General features: G+C 57.7%; 1 protein-coding gene across 1 annotated transcript in view; it reads right to left on the reverse strand.

Annotated features, from left to right (window-relative positions):
- Positions 1–27,994, reverse strand: part of MID2 (midline 2) — a 111,398-nt gene that overhangs the window by 75,985 nt on the left and 7,419 nt on the right. Inside the window, exon 2 of the mRNA XM_082322844.1 lies at positions 8,865–9,586. Coding sequence (XP_082178970.1) covers positions 8,865–9,530 — 666 coding nt within the window. The 5' untranslated portion in view covers positions 9,531–9,586. The remainder of the gene's footprint in view (positions 1–8,864; positions 9,587–27,994) is intronic.

The following is a 27,994-nucleotide window of genomic DNA, read 5'->3' on the forward strand; positions in this document are numbered from 1 at the left end:
TCGGCGGGGATGCTCGCGGGGCAGCGGTGCCACCCAGCCTCGCCGCAAGAGAGAAGAGCAGGGCTACCACGCTCTTCAAAACTGATGGCTACGTGCTTTTTTATTTTTTTAAAAAGAGAAAATGGACTCCCCTTGCAATGCACGCCAGCTCCTCCACAACCCTTTAGAGCAGGGAAGCCTGCACCGCCAGCACCCGCGTTTCCCTCCGTGCCCTGCCCCGCGCCGGCAGGAGGCACGAGCAGCACCTCCACACAAATCGTGCCCACCCAACTAATCACCGTGTAAGAGTCAATCATCGTAGGGTATAAAGTTAAGCAAGAATTTAATACCTAATGATCTGGAGCTGCTGCAGATTGTACAATTTGACACACTCATAAATTTTTCATTTCTAATTTAGTGGACACTCATAAATTTTTCATTTCTAATTTAGTGGGCAACTTCTGCCAAAAAAATTCCCTGGCCCCCTTGGGTAACTTGGGCACATTTTCGTTTCTGGCTAGCCCCCTGATGAAAGCGCTGCAGGGCCGCTCGGAGTGGAAACGCTGTGTTTCGAGCCCGGTTTATTTACAGAGTAATAAAAAAGTTCCATCTTCAAAAGAGCATCCCTGAGCCGGGTACCCGGCAACGTCACAAGAAAGCACAGACCCCACCAGTGCAAAGCACGCTGTTGTCTGCCGGGAAAGCAGCACCAGGGGCATGGCAGCCCCTGGACCAGCTGAATGGCCCTTGCCGTTGCAGGTCGATGCCTTCCAGATCTTGTCTGACCACTGCCCGGGCCGGCATCTTGCCAGCAGCCCAGAGGGTAGCAGCTATTTAAAATAAAAGCAAACCATCGTTGCAAATACTACTCGTATGAAGAGCCAGGGATGGCACGGGGACATTAGCGGTCTCCCTGCGAGCGATGATGTGGTCTGAGCATCCTCTGGCCTCATCCTTAGGCGCAAGTAGAAACACGGCCCACACGGACTCATGGTGAGCGTGCTGCCAATGTTGATGGCAAAAGGTTCGGGGACTTCCATTCCTCTTCCTTGTGCCTTTGAAAGCATATCTGATGCTTCACCGCTGCAACACTGAGGGCCCGGAGGAGCCCTCAAGCCGGGAAAAGCTGCAAGGCTGCGGCAGGCACGGGCACCAGCTGCCTGCAACATTGCAAAGACGTGGTGTTCAAATCAGTTGCATCCTTTGAAAACCATCCCAAAAGCCAGCACATGGAAGACACGGATGCTTTCAGCAGCCCCATCAAGAGCCGGTGCCTTCCCAAGCAAGACCTCTCCCAAAGCAAGGAGCCGAAGGGCCAGGGCTGCTGCTGGGATATCTGGACATCCCACATCTGCCCTTTCCTTGCTCCTCTGACCTTGCTCTCTTGGGCACGGCTGCTCCCCTTGATGCAGGAACCTGGCAGAGGATCAAAGGCCTTTATCTGCATCAGGGACAAGGCGAGATGCTCTTCTGCATGTATTCAACATCAGTTAAGCGCTTGCTGCTTTGCAAGGCGTTTGATTGTCACCGCAAACAAAGCAAGGGGAATGATAACCCTGTGATGCGGGCACCATTTTGGAACACAGGTCTCCCCCGCTCAGACAGATCTCTTATAACCAGTCACTAGGTTACAGCTCAACCAGAGATAAACCCCCACAGCGTGCTTTTATTGTTTTTTCCCACCGCCTACCTGCCTTAGGAGAAAGAAACCAATGCTAAAAAGCCTCAGGAGCTTGCTGGGGAGATGCCTGGACTCATGCATAGGAAGCAAAAGAAACAGCAGGCAAGGCTGAGGAGCAGGCTGAAGGCAGGGGCTCTGCTTGCCCTGAAACGCCCGTCGATAACCCCAGCAGCTGCGACCCCAGCTCGCGGTCCCAAAGCTGCGGCAGGCTGCAGTGCAGGCGCCTGGAGCTGCAGCGCGGCCGCGGAGGGGAGGTGGGCACCGGGAAGGGATGCGGACTGGCCTGCCCGGGAACTGCAGCCGTTGTAGGCAAGCTTGACTGGTGGCTTAGCCAGGGCTGCCACCAAGGAGGCAAAGCAAACCCCCTCTGCCAGCACGGCCGGGGCTACAGCATCCACCGGTGAGCACTCGTCACCCTACCAGGGTCCCCAAAGCAGCAGGGCAGTTGCAACTCCCGCCTCTGCAAACCCGGCCTGAAGCAAGCCTCCGCTGGGTTTGCATCTCCTTCTCTAAGTGGGTCTCAAGCAGCAAAAGCAGATCTGCTGCTGGTGAAGAGTAAGGGAGTCGATAGCTACAACACAACCAGAGCTTTCTATATTTTTGCTGGTAACAGCCCCACCATGTTCTGTGTAGGAGTCACAGCAGTCACAATTGTAACCCTTGTTCTCAGCTAACTCTTCTTTGTGTGGGGGAAATATATATATATATAAAAAATTCAGCTTGGCCCCATGGCAGTACAGTAAATTATAAATTAAGCAGCAATCTCAGTGACTCACACAGCGCGAGTGAGAACACGTTCACAAGTCCCAAGGCGAAGAAGTCCTATATTGCAGCGTGGAGGAAGGTTTTTTTCTCATTTTTCTACCCCACCGCTCTCTTAAGAGCCTTGGAATATCTATCGACTTTCTGCATACAATTTGTCTAGCACAGGGACTGGGTTTTTTTCAATCTCGAGTCCCACTCACATAAACCCACTGGAGGCAGCACACCTCTCTGAAGCGTAACAGACAACGGGCTTTCCACCTGGCTTATTGCTCTTCCTTTAGCAAAGAGCAGGCATAAAAGTGCTATAAAACACTTTTTTTTTTTGTATTTCCAGCCTGTCAATCAACAGAAGCCTCAGCAACGGCAAAGGAAAAGCCTCCTCTGAGCTGGCCCTTAGCCGGTTCCTGCAAAGGGAACAGAGCAGATGGAGAAGGAAAGGACAGCAGCGAATAATTAAGGCAAGATCCTTTCTCTGAAAACTCCTTCCACTGCAAGTCACGACGAGAGGAGCCAGCCAGAGCTCTTCAGTCAAAGCCTCTCTTGCTGTAATCTCTCCCTTGCAGGGAGTCACTGCACGGCGTAACCTCGCGCCCGGCCCCGGCGCAGTGGCGGCCACCGCCGGCGCAGGCAGGGCTCGGGGCAGGGCAGCGCTCCGCAGAGAGGATCGTAATTACTAGTTTCAAGCAATCTGAATTTATAATTGGCTGAGATTTTACTCTGCAGATAACGCGCTGTTGTCCTAGGCGCTCGCTTTATCTAGGTCAAGCCATTAGTTTTGCTCTTAATCTACATACATTTTTAATTTGATCTTTCATGTCGATTTTCAGCCAGCAAGCCGAGCTGATGGACTTCTTTGCCACTGATTGCATTCAACATCTCAACCCTTCCTGAACACGCAGAGAGGGAAAACAAGCACCAAAACCCTGATGCACTTCAACTACTCACAGCCAAGCTCAGGCATCAGGAGTGCCCACGCTGCCCGTCGGGTTGGGGAGGTGGAGGCCAACGCCGTCAACGAGCGAGCCCGGTCCGTACCGCCGGCAGATGCTTCGCCACCGCAAGAAGGGCTGCGCAACGCAGCAGGACTGGTAGTCCGAGGCTGAGCAAGGACATGCCAAGCAGTGTACACCCCAAAAGACACCCTCGGGTGGCACCCCCGGACCTCCGAGAGCTCATGCCGGGGGGTTTGGGCAGCCAGTGACCTGTAAGGTGAGCTGCAAGAGGACAAGAGATACTAAGATGCCTTCAAACGTGCAATGTTAACTTAGGTCCACTTTCTGAAGGCACCACTTGATTCTTCTCCCAGCTGAACGGGTGCCGCCTCAAAGCCGAGCGGGTGCTGGAGCCCCGGGTTGCTACTAGCAAACGCTGAAACCTCGAAGCAAGCAGAAAACACAGGCGGGAATCCAGCCCCTCAAAAGCACCGCGCCTCTCGCTTGCCCTCCCTCCAGGTCCCTCTCGCATCCCCCACACCGCGCGCCTGGCGAGATGCTACCACTAAGTATTTCAGCTCCCGTACCCGCAGTTCTCCAGGTGCTTAAGCGCAACGCTGGGAAACGGCCACTCTATCACAAAGCACTTTCCTACCCAAAGACCTGTTTTTCCCTTCCCTCGTGGTCTCTGTAGCTGACAACCCTTGACGTGGAGCCTTCCCAGGGACACAGGATGCCCCTGCATCCATCCCAGGCATCCCGGCCTTGGAAAGCTCCCGGACACGCTCCCGCGCCACGCGGGTGACCCCAGCGCTTCGACCTCCGCCCCGTCCTGCCTGGCAGCCCGCGCCGTCCCCTCTTACGTTCAGATGCTGCCTGACCCGGGCTCCCATCTCCCAGCAAGGGCCGGGCTGTGAGTCCCAGCAAAGGGAGGGGAGCTGGGAAAACCCCCTCTGTCCATCTTAAAAACAGGTGGATGCTTTCGCTGCAGAAAATCTAGCAGCATTGGACTGCCAGGGTTGAAAATAACTGCAGTTTATCCTGCATGGTCAGCATCCCTGGTGTTTGCAACACTTCTGCCAGCGGCTGTTTGAGCTGGCAGACGACGGCCGATGTCCGAGGCGCAGTGCACGGCAAACGGAGCCACTTTTATGGACGAGCCAACTCGTGGGCTTGAAAGAACCAGGTGCAGAATTACGTGCTGGCAAACCGCAGCATAACCAGAGCAAGAACTCCTTTATCCCAAAGCAATGGGCATTAAGTGAGCAACCATGAGGCAGGTCCAAAACCTCAGCCTGACCATGTTCACGACTCGGATTTACTGCAGTTCAGGAAAACTGCTCGCACTTACCGGCTTCTTTACAATATAAACAAGTGGAGTTGAAGATGCACAAAATAAAAAGCCATAATATGCATTAAAGGGATTAAAGATGGTTCCTAAACCACCTTGAGGTGGATAATATGGTATGGACAGGTCGTCGCAGAGCCTCCATGGGAAAGCCACACTGCAGGCGCACACTAGAGATCTCTGATGTAAGACAAGCTCGGAGGGGAAGGGGAGCACCGGGAGATGGTTTAGGGTTTAGACACAACAGTATGGTTTTCAGGAATTCAGCTCTCCTAAAGAGGAAAAAAAAAAATTCCCCGCCAAAGATTTTTGTGGAAAGCACAGCCCTTTTGACAAAATGAAGTTACTCGGTTCAAAACCCAATTTTCCATCAAAAAAAACAACTTGAAAGGCGTTTCCAGCTCGCTCTAGCTATGGGATCAAAGCCGGAGATTAAGAGCAACAGCTCACTGCTCGACGCCCAGGCGTACCGCGGATCTTCAAGAGCGGGCTGGCTGCAACGTAGCGCACCGACGAATGGCTTAGAGAGAGAGGAGGGGGCAGAGCCCTGCCGCGGGCACGGGGGGCTGCGGGCAGGCCGGGAGCGAGGCGCTGCGGGAGGGAGGGCCAGCTCCATCAGCCGCAGGGTCCCGGGTGGCAGCATCCCGCCAGCACTCCCATCCCAGCGCGTTTTTAATGATTTCAAGTATTTCAGCTACTTGCAAGGATTTCCAGTATCGCCAGAGAGCGCGTTGTGGTCGCAACTCTAGACTGAGGCTGAGCGAGGAAGATGACACAAAATACTAATGCAAATATTGACTCTGCTGGTAAAGCCTGGCATCGGTCCCATGCAATTCTTGCAGCGGAGGCAGAGCATTAGGAAAAACGCCATCCAAAAAAAGCCCAACTGATGCGTAGCCAGAGGCAGGGGTTACAGCCCCGTCCCCGAGGAGCCCCCCGGTAGGAGCCGTGCCTAGGAGAGAGGCACGTCTGCCGCCGGCGGGCAGGGTCGGGCAGAGGCACCGCAGCCCCTCGCCCCTGCTCCCCCGCTCAGCTCCTGCTCCTGCAGTTGAACGGGGAGCTGGGCAGGATGAATAGCACAGAAAGAATGTTTTAGCAGAGGAGAGCTTCCCTCCTTGTCCAAAATCACTTAAGAGTGTTATTTAAAAGAAAAAAAAAAAAAAAAATGGTGTTCTGGCAACCTGCAAAATTTGGCTGGCTGACGAAGCAATTTAGGTTGTCAAGGGTTTCTGTCTTCAGATGAATTTGCCTGGCTAGCTGACACAGGCCGGGTTAGGGGGAACATATTAAAGGGTTTTAATTTCTATCCCTGGGTTTTATTGTGTGCAAACATACATGGTCATTTCTTTCTAAGGTTTCCAATTTGCTAATTGAGACATTTCCTCATGGAAAAAGAATGTCCTGGACTAAGGACCGGGCTGCTGGCACTGCTCTGCACAACAACAAGCTTAGGTGAGGCCTGATGCGAAGACGAGACAGGCACATCAAGGTCTGAAGGCAAATATCGGCCACCGCGGACCCCAGACGCTGCGCGGGCACGCACCGGCATCGGTACCATCGGCAGCACCTCCCCGAGACGGAGCTCGCGGCTGGAGGGCGGGGGGGCAGCAGCGAAGCACAGGACGCCCACCACACGCCCCTCCCGCCGCCGCGGGCGCCTGAGTCACATCACCGGGCACCCGCCGGGTTGGGGAGATTTCGGAGAAGGGCAGGTGGGAAACCAGACCAGGAAACTGGACTTCTAGAAAGATTTCTTTCCAGGCATCAGTTCATTTAAAAAAAAAAAAAAAGGGGGGGGGGGGGGAGGAAAAAAATAATCTGGCCTGCACATAAAAAGTCTTCTGTCTTTTTGCTAGAGTGATAGAAGTATTTCTTCCACCCTTAAAAAAACACAAGAGCGGACAGATCGATTTTGTTCAAAACATTAACAAGACAAAGAGCCAAGAAAAGCACTTTTGGGCCAGAACAGGCCCAGAACGTTGAGGAAGAAAGGACCAAGGAAGAAGCAGCTAGAAACATGAGAAGGGTTGTAACGGGAATATGACTGCTGCCACAGTCAGAGCCTCACCAGCCTGACCTCTAATGGGACCAGATATATATTTTTTTAATATTGAAAAAAAAAAAAGGAATTAAAAGCGTTTTGCAGACTCATGCGGAATGCACGGGGGACGGAGAGGGATTTCTAACTTTATATAGGTCAAACATCATCCATACGGGTTCACATAATATTCAGTACAACCACAGCCACTGCATAAAAATTAAGCTTCAAAGGACTCCGGAGGGATCCCTGGGAAGTTTGCTCTCTCCTACCTGAAGAGCAGCAGAACAGTAATTCAGTTCAGATCAATACGTGCTACGAGCGAAGGGGGCTGGAGAGCGATTGCCCGTTTCTGCCGCTTCAGCTCAGGGGAAATTAGGACGGAAAACACAGGCTGGCGTAGAGAAGAGGCTCCCCGCCACGGGAGCTCCCTGCTGCTGGAAACGCCGGTCTCGGCATGAAGCAGGTGGAAGGGAGACCCCAGGCACCGGCACCATGGAGGGGACCTTCAGACACCTCCAAATCCTGGTCAGCCTCCAGCCACCTCCGCACGATGGCAGCCTCCCTTGGCTGGGAGACACAGAGGATGGCTCAGGCCAGCCCCTCCGGGGATGGCATCTGCAAAGAGCCAAAGCGCCGAGATCCCGTGGGAGGGCAAAGGACAGAGGAGGAGTTTGGGACGCTTGGGAAGCAGAGGGGAGCTCCATCACTGCCTCATAGAACCACAGAAGGGTTTGGGTTGGGAGGGACCTTCAGAGACCACCCAGTCCAACCCCCCTGCCGTGGGCAGGGACACCTTTCAGTAGATGCAGTTGCCCAAAGCTCCATCCAACCTGACCTTGAACACTTCCAGGGATGGGGCATCCACAGCTTCTCTGGGCAACCTGCTCCAGCGCCTCACCGCCCTCAGCGTAAAGCATTTCTTCCTTATGTCCAACCTAAACCTACCCTTGTTCAGTTTAAAACCATTGCCCCTCGTCCTGTCGCTACAGGCCTTGGTAAGAAGTCTGTCCTCATCTTTCTTAGGAGCCCCCTTTATAGATTGAAACGCCACAATAAAGTCTCCCGGGAGCCTTCACTTCTCCGGGCTGAACAACCCCGTCTCTCTCAGCCTTTCTTCCTAGCAGAGGGGTTCCAGCCCCCAGACCATTTCCGTGACCTCCTCTGGCCCCGCTGCAACAGCTCCATGTCCTCCTTGTGCTGGGACCCCCGAGCTGGACGCGGGGCTCTGGGGGGTCTCCCCAGAGGGAGCAGAGGGGCAGAATCCCCTCCCTCGCCCCGCTGCCCACGCCGCGGGGGATGCACCCAGGAGACGGCTGGGCTGCGAGCGCACGTTGCCGGCTCACGTCCAGCTTTTCACCCACCAGCACCCCCAAGTCCTTCTCTGCAGGGCTGCTCCCAACCCATTCATCACCCATTACTTCCCAGAGCCTGGCCCTCTCCTCTCTCACAGTGGAGAAGCTTTGAGCAAGCCGGCTCGAGGAAGACATGAAAGCACTGCCCGGAGCACTTCTCAGGGCACCGCAATCCTCAGGCATGGGTAAAGCCTGCAGGGGAGGTTTTATGGACAGCAGGAGGGTTCCCACGCGCTGCAGCCTGCAGGCTGGAAGCCTGCAGAGCAGCTTTCCAAAAGGAAATGCCCACAGCCCAACCTGTCCTGCTCCCACCCTCCGAGGGGCCGAACAGGCACGGCCCGAGCGCACAGCCTCAGGGGACCCCGCTCACAGGTCCCTCGGGCCACTCTTTGCCAGCCCAGCTCTCTCACAGGACAGGACAAACCCTGGGGGAAAGCCACACTCCTGGGGCAACAGCCACAAGGCATCTCAGTGCCCAATGATGTTTTGCTGTCCGGCCGTTTGGGGTGAAGGTCCGATGCCTCGGCCTGGCACACACACACCAGCAGGAGAAAAATAAAACAGCAACAACTTTGCTCTAATTGTGCAAGCGAGACCCAGCTCAGCCTCCTGGTACCAGGGTCCTGGAGGGGCCCACAAGCTGCAGGAGAGGTGCCGCTTGGGGCATCTGGAACCAGCATCTGCTCTGGCAACGGTCCCTCAGCAAACACCAGCCCCTGCAGACGAGCTGGCCCGCGGGCTCGCTGCGGCCGCGCTAGGTGCTTACCTTCAGCTTCTCAAAGCGATCGCTGAGGGATGCCACTTGGTGGTCCCGGTGGCGGCCCACCAGTTTACATAAGGCACAGATGAGCTGGTCGTCAGCAACACAGTACATGTTCACCTTCTCGTTCTCGTGCTCCAAGCACGTGAGTCCTCGGAAGTGCGCGTCGGGCACGGGCTCCACCAGACGGTGGCTGGTGAAGGGCTTCTTGTTGGGGTGGGTGGCCCGCAGGCAGCGGTCGCAGTAGGACACCTCGCAGGTGATGCACGTCTTCACCGCGTCCCGCGGGGGATCCTGTTCGCAGAACTGGCAGGCGATCCTCTCGCCGGCCACGGACATGGTAGGGCTGTTGCGGTACGTCCTCTCACGGCGGCTCTCGCTGGGGGAGTTGGGGCCGCTCAGGGATGCCTTCTGGAAGCGGTCGATGATGTTTTGCAGGGTCACATTCCTCTTGAGGCCCTCCAGGCCCCGGTGGTTGAGGGAGATGACATAGCGGCAGGTGGGGCACTGGAAGGCGGTGATGGGCTCGATGGACTCGCTGGAGGAGCAGCTGGACACCAGGATGCGGTGGGCGCAGCTGAAGCAGAGACTGTGGGCACAGGGCAGCAAGAGGGGGTCTTCAAATAACTCCAGGCAGATTGGGCAGGTCAATTCTGACTCCAGTGTTTCCATCTTTAGTTAAAACGATCCTGATTCAGCATCAAAAACCAGGGAAGGTGGTCCGATACCTGGGAAAGAGGAGAGCAGAGACATGAGACAGCGGCTCTCCCGGGCAGCTTCTCTCCACCACAAACAGGCGCCCAGGGGAGCCAGACACATCACCTCCGCGACACCCCGACACTCTTTGCACCCCGACGCTGCTACCACAGCCCAGCCAGGCTCACGCAAGCGCATCGGCGTGGCTGACGCGTCTCACCATACTGTCCACCCGCGCCGAGCCGCCGGCTCGGACCAGCGCCCAGAGATGCTGTGGGACAGGACGGCTGTCCAGAGGGGCAGGGAGAAGGGGCAGCAGCAAGCTCCTCTCCATCACCTTCCAGCCCAGCCAGGGGAGAGGACTTGTCCAGCAAGGCTGAAGACAAAACCAGGACAAACTACGTGATTTCATGGTTCTTTTAGTGAGCGCTGCCCAAGACAGGAGTGGGGGGCCGTGCTGGTTTCCCATGCATAAAGGCTCTGCTGCACAGCAAAGATAAACCTCTAAATATCCCCTCTAGCAGCTACACAGTCCTGTCTCCTTTTGATGGAGGGGAAAAGGTGAATCATGTCCTGGAAACTCTGAGCAAAGTGGGTCAGGAGCTCTAACATACCATCCTCCTGCTCTGTTTCTCCCAGCCGTCGCCTTTTAGGAGTGGGGCGGGGAAGGAAGAGCAGCAAAATTACAGTTTGCAAACTTCCATCTCTCAGCTGTCCTCCGCTGCACTCCAGCAACAACCAGGGATGCCCAAATCAACTCCAGCTGGAGGCAAACAAGCTCGTATTTTTAGATTGCCTCCCCTGCACGAGGCTGGAAACGGGCTCTCTGCAAGCGACTGAACATGCTTGTCGCACTGGTTCCACGCTCCGGTTTTACAGAGCACCCAGTTGCACCACGAGCGCTGGCCTGCCTCCGCCGGCGTCCCAGCACGCTCCCAAATGCTGTCCCCTCCATGCGCCCGGCAGCCACCGAGCTCCCTCTCCACCCTGCCTGCGGGACGATTCTCCATCCGGGCTGGAGGACGGGCAAGGCACTGGGGCAGCACCGACAGCCCCATCTTAATAAAAACCCCACCAAACCCACAGCGGGCACAGGCTGCGAACCCCCTTCCAGATCTCGCGCCGGCTTCTGGCAGGTCTCCGAAACAAAAGGGGAAGATAACAACAGCCTGGCAGGTGCTAAGAAGAGAAACCGCACGCTCCCCTCCCCAGCTTCACCACAGCCACGCGCGGGGGCTAATTAGCGAGGAGGGGGACGGGTGGGCTTCGCGGCAGCCCCGCTGCCTCCAGCTCTGCTCTGCGTTAGAGGCAAACCAGCAATCAATTAATCGGCCCTGCTGCTTCCCCGCAGGGACCCGGTGGAGGGAAGCGCTTGAAGAGCTGCTCTCTGGTCTGAATTAGCGTGCCCCTGCTCCGGGCTGACGGCGGCTGGAACATCTCCTGCAGGGGAGAGGGAGCAGGGCAGGGTCCGGCTGCGCGGTGCGCGGAGCCGGGAGGTGCCGGTGGGAGCCGAGCCCTCCCGGGGATGCTCCGCACTGGAGGGCTCGTTAGAAGGGACAGCACGAGCTGGGCAGCAGGAGTTCCCAGCCGAGGAAGCGCAGAAGGGGCAGGCTGGGGATTTCTTCCCAAATTCGTGACAAGATGACCTCTGGCGAGGGGGATGCCTACAAGGAAAAGAGCTTGGGACTTCGGTGCTGGTACACCAGAGGCAGGAGAGGCGAAGCTGGGTGCTACTGCCTGGTAGCCACCATCCCGGAGCAAGGGTGCCCAGCCCCCAGCAGTCACCTTTTTTTCAAGCCCAAAGACCCAGCCCAAAGGGCATCCCTCTCTCCAGCCCACATCCCAGCAGCCTTCACCAGGAACGGGGTTTTGCTTTCTAATTGAATCAAAGTCAGGAAGAGACACACAGCAGCAGCAGCAGTTGCCCAGGGAAAACCGCCTGCTGTCATCCCCCGGATCCAGCTGCTCTGGCTTCTTTGGTTGTTTCATCCCTGCTGCACATCACCACCTCTGTCCCACCACAGACCAGCAGCCATCATCACTGACAGCTCCTGGATCCCAAATTCCTCCTGGCCCAGCAATCCCTCACCAACCTACAGAGCGTTTTTCACCTTGTTTGCTCGCAAGAAGCGCTGCACTGGGCGTTATTGCATCCCATTCCCATTAACCGATGAGTTTGGGCTTTGCGTGATGGACGTTGGGCCAGGTTTGAGAGCTAAGCATTGCTCTGCTGCGTACAGATGCCAAACAGCCACCCAAAGTCAAGGCCTGGGTAGCAGAGCCTCAGTCCATAACCGTGCCCTTTCAGTGCACCAGGAGACACGAGCAGGCCCTGTTTGAGGACAACTGCCCGTCCCACTGCTTGCCGGGCTGGCAGCACAGTCCTTCTGCACCTGCACGCTGGTTTTTCCCACCAGAGATGCCCCAGAGCCCAGGAGCAGAGCCTCTCCCTGCCATACCGCAGCCTTCCCAGCCCTGCCCCGTGCCACCCCAAAGCAAAGGAAGGCAGCCGATGGCACGCAGCAACGCAGGATCGGATTCAGCCTCTCCTTTCTCACCCGTGCTCCCGATGAAGCCTGACACACAGCTCGCATGGTGCCTCCAGGTCTCCCTCAGCCCCGGCGAGCCAGGCTCCGAGTGACGCCCGCGGTGATACCCACCCCCATATCGCAGGCGCGGGGAAAGCCCCGTTCTGTCGCAGCCCGCAGGAACCCCCTCGCCTCGGCGCTGCTGCAGCAGCGGACCCGATGATAAGCAACACGATGCCCGGCCCGGCCAAGTTTCCACCCCCAGTTTCCACTCCAGAAACACCTTGGCAGGGTGCGTGAGCTCCCGTTTGGGGAGAAGAGGAAAAACCCTGTCAAAAGAGGCTGTAATCTAAGTGTGGATGGGATGAACCAGCAGAAGCAGGAGAGGGTCTGGCTGCAGAAAGCCCCAAGAAGTCCCCCTGGGCGGGCAGGGCAGGTGGCCACGGGGCCAGCCAGCGCCCGCGGCTCAGCAGCCCGGGAAACGGCGGGGCAGGAGCAGTCCCACCTTCTGCAGGTATTTTCCAATCCACCTCCTCCTGCCAAGCAGCTCCGGAGCCTCGAGCGATCCGAGCGCTCGCAGCGTGCTCCAGGGCCGGATCCAGCCTCACCTGTAAGCGGTGCTGGCAGCCGTCCCCAGCCGCGGCAGGGGGACTCTGCCTGCCCACCCTGGGGCAGATAGCTGCTTCCAGCGCCCGCAAACGGCAAATCACACGGGCGCCCTGCTGCGACCTGCCTGTACCCTGCCTGTACCGGTCCCTGCCTATCGCACCATCTCTTCCTAATTGCCTGAAATAGGTTTTGCAAGGGCCTGGAGGAGATCTTGAGCTCTTCCCTGCACCAGCTCAAGGGGCTTATAAAATTAAGCAATTGGATACGTAGATATGTTAATGCTGCAGCAACCTTATCAAGGCCTGCCCTAATGCAGCCTTGCACACATATATATACAGACATTCCTCCCCTCACAAAGTGAGACAGTGGAAAAGCAGCCGCGTCCAAAAAAGCTGAGGAGCGCAAAGGCTCCCAACAGCTTCCTCTCCGCGGCCCCCGGTGCTTTTCTCAAGCCTTGGAGCCCATCGCAGCCATGGGAAAGCGGTGGGGAGGAAACGCTGCTGGCCGCCTGCCCGGGAGCTCTCGCACACCCCGCGGCAGCCGTCCCCTGCCGCGGGCGGATCTGCCAGGCTCCCCGCTGCGCTCCGAGCCTGGCAGGGCCGGGGGCTCCCGTTGCACCGCCGTGACACCCCCACCGCCATCGCGGCAGCCACCAGCAGCTCCCTGGCGCTTCCTTTCGGGCACTCATGCTTTAAACCTTTACAAACTGCCTTTGAATCAGGGCTGGCCCCTTGCTTTGCCGGGACGCTCCAGGTAGAGCAGCCGCCTCGCCGTAAGAGCCCAATGCTCCCGGCTGCACATACAACCCTGCCATGGGGAGCAGAGCACTTCTCACCTCCCGAGTTCATCCATGGATTCTCTCCAGCCAGCAAAACAAAGGAAAAAAAATAATGAAGGACAAGAACAGGGTTTGTTTTAGAGTCTGACCCACATCAGGAAAAGAATTTAAAAATAAGGATTGGCAGAAGCTCCCCGACAGCCTCTGCAGGGCAACGCGAGAGCCGCGCACCCCCGGCCAGCCGCCCATGCAGCAGACGCCGCACTTACGCCGGCTCCCGCCTGCCTTTGAAGCGCCCAGCTTCCAGCTTCGCTGCCATCTAAGGCAAAAAGATGCAAAAAGTTTAAACAGCCTTTTGCTTTGTTCCTGAGGGCCATTCTTATGTTAATCTTGTTTTCCTTGCTGGGACAACATCCTTTAGATCTGAGATAACCGAGAGGAGCCTCAAAACCCAGGCTGGAGCAGAAGCGGGACGCGGAAGCTCGCTCAGAGATGCACCTGGGCAAAGCAGTTGGCGCTGCCTTCGAAGCCTTTCATGCCTCTCACTTTGATGTTTGCTTTGATGTCCGGGATTGACGTGGCACGAGGAATAGCTGATTAGATTAATATCTGCTTTGTTTAGAGTCATTAACTCCCTAAATATAAAAGTTATTAACATGGTTTACAAACAGCCCCGTGTCACTTATGCCCAAGGGCCAGCCGGCCCCAGCCACGCTCGCACCGGCCCCTGGGGAATCTCCCGGCAGTCAGCGGCTGGGCAGGGCTGCGACTACAAGCAGCAGCGGTTTAACAAAGCAGTAACGTAAAACCAAACATTTCTGCCGTGGAAACGCCTGGGTGGGATTTCTCCCACTGCGTAACACACGGAGGCACGCAGCGTCCTTTCAGCGCACGTGCGGGGTGCCTTTGCTCGGCACGCAGCAATGACGAGCGGCTTTAGGTGGGTGCCAGCTGGCCAGCGGGCACCCGTGCTACCGAAGGCCAGTCTGTGCAGCAGGTGAGATGTGGGCAAAGCACCCACCGGCATCACTGCGACCTGCCCTGCCGCGCTGCGGGTGCGTGCAGACCCACGGGTGTCACGCAGACCCACGGGTGTCACGCAGACCCACGGGCTGCTCCATGCCTCCCCACCTTCGCTTCCCGGCGGCGAGGCAGGGCCAGAGACCCAGCTCGCGGAGAGGACAAACACCGGAGAGATGCGCACGGCTGCGGCCCCTGCATCCTCACCAGGGTCACCGCTCAGGGCGGTGGGAGCCCGCTGGGTGCCACCCGGACTCCCTGGCCCACCAGCAGGGAATGGCACTTGCAGCCCAGCCCTCCTCCTCCCAAAGGGACAAACCTCAGCAGCAGCACTTGCTGTAAACCCCCCCAGCCTCTGCAATCCTCCAACACCATCGGCAGATGCTGCTCTGCCGGGCACGCACACGTACCGGCGCGTTGGTCGAGACCGAGTGCCTCCTGCTCGCGCGATAAAAAAGACCCCAATGACAAGTTGTTGTTAATGCTGAGGAACAGAATTGGCTGCATTAATTTGAGCTCTGTTCAAAACCCAAGGGAAAGAGAGAGAAAAAAAGAAAACTAATAAAAAAAATAAATCAATGACTGCCAAAGAAAAGGGCAGAGCCAGAAGGGAAGAGGGAAGGCAGCAAGCACTGGGGCGAGCAAAGCGATGCTACGGGTGCTGCGGGGCCGGTGGCAAAGCCAGCCACCAGCTCCGCTGGGACACAGAGCGACCGGCGCTTTTACTTCGAGCCCGGCTTTTTGACAGGTTCCGAAACCCAGGTGCTGACTCGGAGCAGCGCGAGCGTGGCGAGCCCAGGGGCGCACGGGATCCTTAGCAAATCATACCAAGGCTCATTTGATACAAAGGCTCCCCTACCACCTCGCACAAACTATTATTTTTACAAGATCAAAGCCAAACATGCTTCAATTGCTACCTTGAGCTCAAAGGTTCATCGTGAGCGATGCAGAGGTTTGCCACCATGGGAAGAAGGGAGGAGAAACAGCAGAAGGAGATGCTGCTCGCATCACCCCATCTATACCTGGGAGGGGACGTCCCAGCGTACATCCCCTAAGGCCGTGGTCGGCCAGCCCAAAATTCCCCTTGATCCCTCTGACCATCTTTAGGCAGCCCAAAATTCCCCCTGCTCCTTCTGCTTGTGCTTCCCCCTTGGCCCCTGGTGCAAGAGAGCTCTTGCTCACACATCCACGCCACGCAAGCCCTGTGCCCTGGAGTTCAGATACCAGAAAAATCAATATGACTCATTGTATCTGTGTTTAAAACGAAGAGCTGCAATTTCTTTTCATTTCTTGGGCTTGGCCACAACTACATGTTGAAGTTGGTCCTCCTACCCCTGCCCACGGCCAGACACACAGCGCAAGCAGTGCTTGGGAAGAGCTGCAAGGTATGGGTTCGATTTATTTAGGAGGCAATTCTCAGTGCTCTCCAGGCATCAGTGTATAATTACTGTATAACTGGGGAGGGTTTATCATGCTAAAAACCCAGTCCCACCCAGCGCTTGGCGTCGCCTCCATTTGGTGGTGACAGGTCATCGTGCCTTGTGCAGGGCGAGCACCAGCCTTTGCCAAGCTGGACGCAGCAGCACACCCTTTCCTAAATGGTTACGGAGAATTTAAAACCCAACAACGCAGGCCTGCAGGTCACCTTTGCCGCTCCAGCACACCCTCCCCATCCCTGCCAGCCCTCGCTTTTACCAGCGTTTGCTAAGTCCACCTGCAATCCCTCCCGGGCTCCCCAGCACCAGGACCGGGCAGGGCTTCGCCAGCCTTTCAGAGCCCCACATCGCAAACCACCTCTCCTCTCTGGACCTACTTAGGCAAATGCTAACTCTTCAGGGTGATATTTTCCACAAAGTGTGATTTTTTCCTCTTTTTTTCTTCTTCTTCTCCCCCCCCCTTTTTTTTTTTTTTCCTTTTTTCCTCTTCTTTTTCCCCCCAGAAAAACTGCAGCCCAAATTGCTCAGCCACTTCCAAGAACGAGGCTTAAAAAAAGCTCTGCTGCTCCACCCGTACATTAAAAAAAAAAAAATGTGGCAACCCTTTCCTTAATTGGCTCCACGACAGCAGGATATAAAATCTGGGCAGCAGTTGTCTGTGTGCTTTTTGTTGTCCTCGGGAAAATTAGCTCAAAATTGGATCGCTGTTCAGGGAAAAATAAAAAACCTCATCCAGCAGCCACGTCCCGGCCCCGAAGAGCCCAGGCTGCCGAGTGCGGCCCCAGCCGCGGCGGAGCAGCACCCTCCCGCAGCGGCAGGGACCCGCTCCCCGATTTGGCGGGGGAGAGGGGCTCCCCCTCCGCTCCCCCCAGCCCTGCCGCCGCCGCCGCGCTCCTGCAAACACCAGCCTTTCCAACGAGCTGCCCTAAACCCGCCCTTGGGACAGGGCTGTCCCAAGGAAACGGGGGTCCTAGGAGGAGGAATAGCCCCCGACGGCAATTAGCAACAGCGTCCTACCCAGCGAAGACTCTCGAGGGAGAGAGCGAGGGGAGGCAATCAGGCTCATCCAGCCAATTCAGACCTAGCGTCACCTAATTTTTCTGTGCTTGACTTGCAACCTTGATAAGCTGGGGCGTGTGGAGCCGCTAGGCGTATTTAACGCTATATTTCAAGCTTAAAGCCCCAGCCGGTGAAGAGCATCCTTCGGCCAGGCCGTCGCAGCACACGCCTCTTCGCTGGCTCTTTCCTCCCAGTCAATCTGAACACATCGAGCAGAATTTGGCCTTTCCTCCCACGGCTCCTGCCTTAACAGTTTCCTTAATAACTTAGTGAATTTGCCCAAGGCTTTCTGAAAATCCAAAGAATTCATCTCCCAACTGCTCTCTCCCCAATCACCTTATTGCAATACTGAAAAAAAGATTTAAAAAAAAAAAAACCGAGTAAACTGGATTTTACGTACAAAAGCCATGTGTTGTTGTCCTTAATCTATCACACTGAAGTGCAGGCATTTCCACGCAAGCTTTAATTATTTTCTCAGCCAATTTGCTTGGTGCTAAAATAAAGCTGGCTGCTCTGTAATTCCCACAGTTCTCGTACCTCTTTAAATACAAGGACACAGCAGAAGAGGCTGCGCTCCCGTGCAGCAGTTGCTTTAATGAGAGACTACTTTTTGCTGGCAGTTCAGCTGCTTCCTTGTTAAATCCCTTCCGAAGAGCTGGCTGGAGCCCACCGGGCGCTGCTGATTTGTTGCTTTTTAATTTCTCCGTTTGCACAGTGCCTTATTCCCCAGGGGAATTTCATCTTCATCGCTGCCTACATTGTCTTGACTGATGGGATGAAACGGTTTCACTTCATCACAACATCCTCCTCCTCCTGACCTCCTCCCGTCAGGCTCCGGTGGCGGAGCGGGGCTCGCAGGGCTGGGAAGGGCTCCCGCGACCTGCTCCGCGCCCCGGCACGGCTGGGGGGTGCCCCTTAAACGCCCTGCCCTTGCAGCTTGCACAACTGGTTTCGGTTGGGTTCCCCCCATCCTAAAAAGGGGATCATTCCCAACGTGTAAACCCTGCCCAAGCCTTAGTAACCAGCGCGCAGGCACCACCCCAAGCCAGGGCGCTCCGGCCCCGCCGCCGGCCCCGCACGCCCCACCGGCCACCACTCCCATCCCCGCTACCGCAGCTCCCGGGCTGCCCCTCGAGCTGCCCCATTTTGGGGCGCTGCATTTGCCACCTCCCCTTCTCTCTCTTTTCTTCCTGATAACACCTCTCCGTTTGTCAAGCAGCTCCACAAGCCTCCATCCCCTGTCACCCCCCGGGGATCTCCGTAGCTTCTACGCACAAGAAGCCTTCGCCCTGGCAGCCTCTCCCCAATTCTCCCCCAAATACGCTGCCCCCAGCTCAGCACCCTCCACGCCCAGCACGCCCCGCCATCCTTCCCCTCCTGCCAGCACCGGAGCTGAACAGCTCCCATTGTTTTGAATAGCTAATAATACTTGTACAGCTGTGCAGGAATCAATTGATTACGCTATTTGTTCTAGCAGTGCCATGAAACCTCCCCATCCGCAGCCGCTGCCGATTCGCCCAGTGTGAAATGAAGAGCGATACTCCTGCGGGCCAGAAAATACGACGTGGGAAGGGCTCATGACAATAGGAGGGTTTTTTTGGCCTAATGTTAAACCATCAGCTGCTAATGTCGTATCTGTCTAGCCTGAGAGGACTGCAGTGTAGGATGAAGCACAAAGGTGGTGGTGTTGGTTTAAGTCGGTCATGCCTGCACAAGAATACAAGTCATCACCAAGCTGTGCTCCCCAGCCAGCGGTTATCAGGTGCCAGCCTTGCAGCACATCGTTTGGATTTCGTGGAGATCTTGAAAGCACCCCAAACCCACCGGCATCCACGACAGCCCTCCGCAGATGGAGCGGAATGCTTCACCCGCAGAGGCAAAGGCTTCGGTGTGAGCCCAGCACCGCTCACGTTTCGGATGAGCTCACCGGGGAGCAGAAGCAGCTCCAAGGAGCTTGTCTTAGGGTTCCCACGCAGGGGCAAGGATGCTCTGCCCAAAGTCCACGAGGTCTCCACCAGGGAGAGACCTCATTCACCTCCAAGACATCAGAGAGGCAAGCACCAAAGCTCATCTGTTTCTTCTCCAGTTACATCCCAGTCGAAGGGAAGATTTTACCTCTTTCCTACAAACAGTGCCCAGCTCAGCAGCGTGCACAAGGCACCGCGCTCTGCCCTGCTCGGCGAGGGGACAGCTCCCCGAGCGCTCCCGCGGGACCTCAGCTCAGCACGTGCCCACCAAAAGCTCGCGGGGGATCCAGCGTTTGGAGTTTACGACACACAAGGCAGATCAAGGAGAGATGTCCTGCAATTTGCTCACCAGCTCCTGCAGCCGTGCGCGCGAGAATCACGCTGTACGGATTTCTCAGCAGCTGGAGCGGTTCAAAGAAACGTCGCGCAGCAACAGTGCACGTCACCCTCTGGGAGCCTTAAGGGGCAAACCCCACAGACACAGCGTGGAAGCCTTCCCCTGCCACCTCCTTCGGTGGCCTGGGGGTTGACAGGACACAAAAAGGTGCAGGGCATCTCTCCGGTCCGCTCCGATTCAGCAGGTCCCTGGAGCGCAGCACAGTTGCTTTTGACTCCTATCGAACGCCGCAGCTCCCCGGGGCCCTCTGCACTCCAGCAATCAGTAAAACCACGGACTGCGGCAGCCAGGCTCACCCCGCTGCAGGCAACATCCCATCGCAGACCTCCTCTCGTGCACTGTGCTGTGTCCGTCTGTCCGTCCCAGCCTCCCCAGCTGTGCGTTTCTGCCTGGCACTGCCAAAACCCAGCAGCCCCTGCCCCTCTGCCAGCAGCTGCCACCGCAGCTCGGGTGCTGAAGCCCCACAGCCGGGGATCACGGCGATGCCGGGCAGCCCCAGCCTGCGGTGCCGGCGCCAGGGACATCTGCAGGCTCCCGGCTCCGAGGGCTGCAGCGGCGGCGGGAGCAGCCCCACCTTCCCGAGACCGGCGCAGATGCGAGCAAGCCACTTCCAGCCCAGTCATTAAGAAAAGCAGCTGGGGACTTGGCACGCCACCAAAATGGCACGTCCACCGCTCCTGTGGCCCTGGCGCCGGCAGCCCTGCCATCCCCCTGCAAACCCTCCTTCCCCTGCCCGCCAAACCCCTCCTCTGCTCCAGGTCTCGCCACCTCCCTCCCTCCTCCTCCACCTCTCCTGCAGTTATTTGCTCTCCTGCCACCTTGGTCTAACGGCTTCTCCGCCGCTGCCCAGCACGGTCAGCCGCTGCTGTAAGGCAGGCGAGTGCAACACGCTACTCATGTCAGCACCAGCAGCTCCCGAAAAAAAGACCTGTGCCTGGCTGGCTCCCGCCAGACCACACATCGCAGCAGCTTTTTGATTCAAGCCTTTCTCCAAGCGCACCCCACAGCTCTGCGCCCTTCCCCTCTTCCTCAGCCACCGCCTGCAATGCAGCCCCAGCCCAGCAGCGTCCCTGCAAGCAGCTGGAGGCCCCTGTCCCTGCAAGGACAAGAGGAGGGCATGACTGCAACTGCAGCGCAGCAGCAGCTGGTGCTGTACAACCTTTTGGGCTCAAGAGCAAGTCATGGCTTTTATCCCCCAGATGGATGCTGCATGGCGAGAGATCCAGCCCCGCAAAGAGAGATCCAGCCCCGCAAAGAGAGATCCAGCCCCGCAAAGAGCGATCCAGCCCCGCAAAGAGCGATCCAGCCCCGCAAAGAGCGATCCAGCCCCGCAAAGAGCGATCCAGCCCCGCAAAGAGCGATCCAGCCCCGCAAAGAGCTGCTGCAGGCAAAGCCCCGACCGATGTAGCACCATGTCAGGCACTGCCAGGCCCCACAGGGCGAGCAGAGTCACCCACACCACCACCCAGCACCCCACTTTCTACATGCACTGACCATGAGAGCTCGGCTCCTTCACCAAACCAGAAGCAAGGCAAGGCAGCGGCGCAGAAATCCCCCGCTGACCTTGGAGCAGCAGGGTGGCCAAGGAGAAGCGTACTTCGAGGGTGAACCCCTCAGTCTCACCGGAGGCTGGAGAAGCAGCAGCCCACTCCAGTGTCCGCAGCCCTGGCATCGTACCGGGGGATGAGCATCCTTCGGGGGCTGTGCCCCGTGAGCCACACCAGTTATCCCCATTCCGGTGTTTCCTACTGGGCCACCAAGTCTCAATGCAGGATACCGGCGCTACCGACCCACGGGGCAGCAGGATTTAAAGAGGTGCCGAGAAGCGACCATAGCGAAGGCGAGGTTGGGCTCGTGGCAAAGTCTGCTGCAGAAAGAGCCAGGAGAAGAGACAGACCCAGACCTGGGAAGGTACCAGTGCTGCTGCAACACGAGCATGGCGCAGCAAGGAGCCGGCCCACTGCTGGTGCTCCCCAGGGACCCTCGTGCTGTGCAGACGTGCTGCTACTGAAGGGACATTTGTTGGGGGACAGAACGAAGACAGATCCTCAACCAAAGGGGTTCCTCCTCCACGGTACAGCGCCATCCCAGCGAAGGCACAGAGCCTGAGCGTGCCAGCCCAGCGCTTGGCATCGCCCCGCTGCGCTCCCCGACCTGCGCTGCAGAGCGGCCCCGGGCAGCCCCGCAGGGAAGGGAGAAAACTGGAACGGGGCCATGCAAGCAAGGCGCAGCTTCAAAAGGGCCAGGAGCTGCTGGCTGGACCAAGGTTTCCATCAACCTCTCAGCGCACTAAGGGCCACGGTGTGTCCCCAGACGGCAGCTCAGACAGCACGCTAAAGAGCGCATGTGCCACCGCACCGCGTCAGCCCCACAAGCCCACGAAAAAGCAAGCCACAGACGATGTCGCTTCAGTCCCATTTTGCTGCTCGGCGCTGCCAGCAGGAAAAGGCTATTGCAGCCGCCCTGCAGACCTCCCTGCAACCGCGCGCGCTGCTCGCTGGAGAGCCTCGCCGGGCTGCCCCAGCCAAGCGCCCGCTCCAGCCTCCAAACCCCAAAACCACTAAACACGACGGATGCCACGGAGTCGGGAAATTCAAAGGCTATTGTGCTGCTTTGTGCAAGTTTAAATATATCTGCACGGGCTCCTTGGGGTTGCATTCCTGGTGAAGCGGGTAAGATAAACAAGGCTTCCTGCAGGAACTGAAGACAATGGGGGAATAATTAGCGTTAATCCCCAATGCAGAAACAATGCAGGTAGCAGATATTTTGGACTTTCACACCCTCCCCCCCGCCACGTTCAGGAAGAGGCGCCCAGACTGGTGTAACTTGGCCCGCGGGCCTCGGCTGAAGGACACGGAGGGAAGCAACACGCCAGCGAGCTGCGGGATCAGCCCGGGGCTTCGCTGTTTCAGGTTTCCCCTTGCAAAAGGAGGCGGGCACACGAGGCAGGTGTTTCGGAGACGTGTTTTTCCCAGCGTCAGCAGCTCCGGGCACCACCCAGGCTCACACTGGGGGCTGTGGGCACCCACATGCCGAGGGTCCCAGCGCAGAAGGTTTGGCGACGGCGTTTGTGCCCGCGCCCCAGCCCTGCTTCGCCTCCAGCAGGGCGCAGCCAGCGATGCCGTACGGGACCAGCCACAGGCCAGCTCAGAGGAAAGCTCCCAGGTTGCTGCAGGGCTCCCATGGGGAGGGCTCAGCCCAGCTGCGGACCCCACTCCTCCCTCCGCAGCCGGGCCAGAGGATGTCAGAGATCCTCTGCCGCTACAGTTACCACCTCTTCATTTCAGAGAGGGACAAACCAAGGCTTGTTTTCAGATCACAGCAATTTTCTAAACCATTTTCCTACACGGGCCCCTTGGGAGTGCTCTGTACGTCAGCCAGATTTCCCAGTCCTCCTCCCAGCGCTGCGGAATGACAGAGGGGCCTCAGCGCTCCCTGGACGTTTCGCCAGCGCATTAAACAGGTCATGTGAAGTCTTTCAAGATGAAACGCTCCTGTGCTCCGAGGTGACTCACAACCATTAGCGTCCCTTCGGAGAAGGCTCCCAGCCCTCCATCACTTCTATACGTTGTATACAATTGCATTTGCTTTGCTGCCACGCTCACAGCAAGGCGCTTGGGGAGCCCAGCAGCCAGCCCCTGCCCTAAGCACCCTGCTACCGGAGCGGAGGCAGAGCAGCGGGCGCTGCACGCACCCCGCCGTGGGGCACAGACCTGCTGGCAGGGTCGTAGCTCCCTCATCTCCCAAACCACTGACCACTGGCGAGCAAGCGGTGCTGCCTTTGCAGGAGCTGGGTGTTTTCAGCTTGTTGCTGCTGTCGCCACTGTGTGATGCCCACCCACCTGCAAGCGCTAAGCTCTGCTTTTCCCAACTCCAGCTTGGCTGGGTTTTATCACCCAGCCTACAGCGCTGCCTTGGGAAGGTCTGCACCCTGCATCCAGGCGGGATCTCAGCAGGGACAGCTCAGCGTTACGGGACAGGGGGTGCACAGGCACGGCATGACCAGCTCGGGCAGCAGAACCATGTTTCCAGCCGCTCACACAAACCCCGCTGCCGCCCCGAGCACCCTGGGCATTTATCAATGCAGCATGCTACAAGGTAATATCCCCGTGCAAAGGGGCTTGTGCTGTACAGCGAGGAGGCTCCAGCACGCAGCGGGGACGGGTATGGCAGAGCCACCACCTGCCCCCATGTCCCTCCCTCTGCTCTGGATGCCACCGAACACCCACAGCGGTGATCCCTCACGATTTTCGTGGCACGTCACAGGATGCTCCACCAGCAATGCAGCACTCGGCATCCTTCGGGAGCAGCCCTGGCTTTCTCCGCTGCCACCAAGGCGAAGGTTTCTGACCAAAGCCAGGCTATCAGCAGGACACGAGTAAGGCTACGCTGCCGCATCCCGTGGCTCGTGCCAGGGTGGGGATTAAACACCAAGCAAACAAGGCAGGTCCTGAGCGCACACAGCCGGGTTAGAAACAAGCAGCTCACCAAGTCATCTAACAGATCAGAGTGCGGCGAAAGACCAGGGCATAACCCTCCAACCCGCCGCTCCGAAGCCCAGCGCCGGCTGCGTCCCAGGGCACGCTGAATATTCACCCAGTCCCACCCTGCTCCCTGCAGGATTACAACCGGTCGCCTCCGTCACCCCCCATCCCCGCAGCAGCCCACGCTCCCCAGCCAGCGCGGCTCTGCCATGCTGCAGCACCGGAGCGCTCCTCCCTGCTCCAAGGGGCGGCCGAGATAATTCTGCCGGCGTGCAGGGGCTACAGATCTGCCTGCCATCCCTTCCAGCTCGCCTTAGATGCAATTCATGAGATGAAGCAGGTAACTACAAAGGTAATTTCCTCCTGCCATCCCCGCTCCCTCCCTGCCTGCGGGCTGCCGGAGGGAGGCAGAGGACGGCTTTTAGCAACAAGAGGCACAGCACAGACAATACCTGCTATATAACACTGAAGCGTTCTTTTAATGATCTGAAAGAAAAAGAAAACACTCTGTATTTTGCATTTGTAATAATCACAGGCTGTGCAAGAGGCTCGCTGGAGATGGGGTTTTACATGCAGAGGCGCCTTTGCCTCCGAGAGCATCCGACCGCCTTGATTCTCCACGGGAAGCCCGCTGCCTCTCCGCAGACAGATGGCAAAGCTCATGGCTGGTGACGAATAATGAATGCACACAAATCCCGAGGATGCTAAAGGGAGTGAAGCACTTTGCAGGTCACACAGGGACCGCATCAGTGGCTGGAGGCTTAAGAAAGTATTGGCAGGAGTGAAAGAGTTTTTAAAAAAAAACAAAAAAAGCTCAACCAAAACAACCACATAAATCAGTTCAGCCTGCCCAGAGCATGGTCTCTCACAACCAAGGGCTGGAGCGCTGAGCGGCTTTTCGGGCCGTGGGGAGGGGAGCGAGCCCCCTCTCCTGCCCGCTCCCCTCCCCACGCGCGGCGGGGACGCGGGGGCCAGCGCGGGAGCCGGGTCCGCTCCCACGGCAGCCCCGGCGTGGCAGAGGGCATCGCCACCCCGCGCTGGGGAGACGCCAGCCCTGTGGCATCTCGATCGGTGACGCACGTCGCCCTGCCACCAATGACCCCCGCAGACCCGCCGAATCACCGCCTGACAAGCAGGGCAAGAACGCTGCTTGATGATTATTTATGAGGTGAAGCGCTGCTAAAGGACTTCTGTGATTCTATAATGCTATGATTCTATGAATCGGATAAAAGGGACAAAAAACGGCTGAAATATTTCATGCCAGAAAAATGCAAGTGTGTCACACATGGAGACAGGGGGCCAGGAAGGCGACAGCAGCCAGCACCCAAAAAAGCATCCTCTGATGACAACCAGAAGCTGGGCTCCCTCCTTTCAAAGCATAACAAAGACCAGTGCAATATTCTTCTCAGAAATTAAGTTTTGCACGAGACGCAGACTCTCGCAGCTGGCACACCGGCAGCCCAAACACTGCGAGTCTGGGCCAGTGCCTGGGATACCAAAAGCAGAAGCTGCAGCATCCCTGTGCTTCGCTGGGGTGGCATCAGTGCCCAGGAGCAAGCTAGCAAGGGCACGCAAGACGATTTAGCAACCTCCTCCTCAGCAGCAGAGCTTGGCACCCCATTTTGTGCTCCCCGCGTGAACCTGCAGGGACTTGCTGCCTCCCTGCAGACCCAGCGAGCTCTGCCCGTGCCCGCAGCCTCCCGGGCGCTCGCTCCAGTGCGCAGCGGGTCAGGCGAGGCGAGCGCAGCAGAGCCCGGGAGCCACGGCCAGGCTGGGGAGGGGAGAGGGGCAACAGCAGAGCGGGAAGCATGGCCAGGGCACGGCGCAGGACGCGGCCCTGGCACGGCAGGAGCAATCGGGAGGCCCTCCGTGTCAGGAGGGTGGCAGAGGCTCGGAAGGAGAAAGGATGGGGAAACCCAGCCTGGGAGCCACCAGCAATGGGAGAGCAACTGCAACGGGCTTGAAAAGAGACAAGGGAGAGCCAGGGCATGGTGGTGGGGAAACAGGAGCGGAGAAGGGAGGAGACACAAGAAGAGCTGAAATAAGCCTGTACTGCAAGCAATGAACAGGAGAGAACATCTCTAGCAGGGCACGAGGAAGAAATCCTCCTGGTCCGACCATGAAACGGCTGCAGAGCATTTCTCTGTGGCGGCTGTGGCCGCCGGGGCGGGAGGGAGCAGCGGAGGGCAGGGAGACGGGATGGGGCAGGGAGGGGATGCGTTAGGAAGCCGAGGGAAGGACCACGATTTCAAGGGAGAACAGGGAAGTGGGAAAACGTCAAGTCTGGATTCAGGAGCTGAGAAGAAAAATCCCAGAGAGGATAAAGAAGAGGAGCCTGTCCCTGGGAGAGGCCAGCCCTCGTCGAGGAAGAAATGGGAGATTTCCCAGGAGGAAAGCAAGCGTCAGAGGCAATGCACAGAAAAGCAGGGGCTCAGGAGAACCTCAGGCATGGTCGTGGGGCCAGCGGAGATCCCAGAGGACATCTCCCACCCACCAGCCATGAAGGAGAAGAAACGCGCCAAGCAAGAAGGTGATTATGGCCGGGGTTGCTCATCACAGAAAAGGCCCCAAGTTGTGCAGCTCAGCACCCACCACCCTCCTGCAAGGCAAAGCCCAGCCCGTTCCTCCTTCCTACAGGCACACAAACGCTTCCAGCACCAGGGAGCAAGAGATGGAGCCACCCGCAGCCAGGGAAAACCTCCAAGCAAAAAAATCAGAGCACATTTCTGGGAGGGGAAAAAAGCAACGCAGGCAGACAGAGGCATCGGCAGAGAGAGCCGAGGCCAGGTCCCAGCATGCTGCAAACGTACCATGATGCAACGCGCAAGCCAGAAGAAATCAGGGCGAATTTGCTAAACAAATGCAATTGAGTTCGGCTCATTCTCCAGCACTCTGCTGCAGCTCAGGACCTTGCAAGCAGAGGTTCAGAGCCGGTCAGGATCCTTGCTCTGTGCTCCAACCCCTGTACAAACTGTTCAGCTCTGGGGGAGCTGCTTGCAGCAATGAGAAGACAACGCGAGCACTAAAGCCAAGCGATCATCGGAGAAGCCCTTGGCAACACGAGGGCTGCCTAAACGAGCCCGCCGTGTTTACAGACAGGGTTCAGAGACAGCCGACGTGCGTGCAGCCTGCTCGCAGGACGTGCTGCCGGAGGAACTCCAGCGGGTCCCCAGCGCTAGCTTTAAGAACACACTGGATGCTTTAACATAAACAAAATGCCTTTACATGGCCTGAGCCAATGTACTCCTGCAACAATTCAGAGCTTCTGGATTTCTTCTGTACCTGGTGCATCCCACCACCGCAGCTGGTGCATCCCACCATCCAACACAGACAGGAGGAGCTGGGAAAAGGCAGCACAGCCCCTTCTGCCCAGCTCCGGGTGTAAGCCACAGGCACCCATCGGCTGGGCCGGGCACCCGCGCTGGCTTCGCACGAGCTGCAGCTCCGCCGCCGGAGGCAGGGAGCCCGCAGGAAGGGACGCCAGCGCTGGCGGGTGCTGTGCCGCGGGACAGCCATGCCGCCGTCCCTGCAGGCGCGTCGGCGCTCAGCTGGGGCACCACATCAGCGCAGCCAGCAGAAGGCTTGTTCCCAGGCGGCAGAAACCCTTGGGTGACCCCAAGATCAGTAGTTTCAAGGCCAAAAGGCCCCTCGAACAGCCTGATCACACACATAACAGAGGCCACCGCATTCTGCCCTCGGCTCAGGTTTGCCTTGGCACTTCCCCCATTGCCTGGGCGCCTTCGGAGCCCAGCAGAGCACACTTCTGGAGCATCACCACCTCCCTTTTTCCAGCAATTTGTCATGCACACCATTGCAAATCCATGCCTTGCTTCTCATCTGAATTTCCTGGCTATTCTGGGGGAGCTGAGCAGGCAGCAGAGCTAGACAGACCATGCAGAACGACTCCTCTAGACACCCCTGCTGCCCTTACAGGCACTGGGCTAAAGGATTAAAAGAATTCCTAAATGCAGGATGCTTTCCTTGCTCAGCTCCCCCATAACTGCCTGGAAGAGTTTTTCTCTCCTCTGGCCTAGGACACAGGCTGCAAAGCAGGAACATCCGACGTCCACCCAGTGCTGACACCCAGCGCGTCACCCATAGGGCCACCCACGCCCCCCAGGGCCCTTCTCTCAGCAACGTCCCAGCACTGAAGGGGTTTATT

Source organism: Platalea leucorodia (assembly GCF_965183815.1).
Source record: "Platalea leucorodia genome assembly, chromosome: 10".
Lineage (NCBI taxonomy): Eukaryota > Metazoa > Chordata > Aves > Pelecaniformes > Threskiornithidae > Platalea > Platalea leucorodia.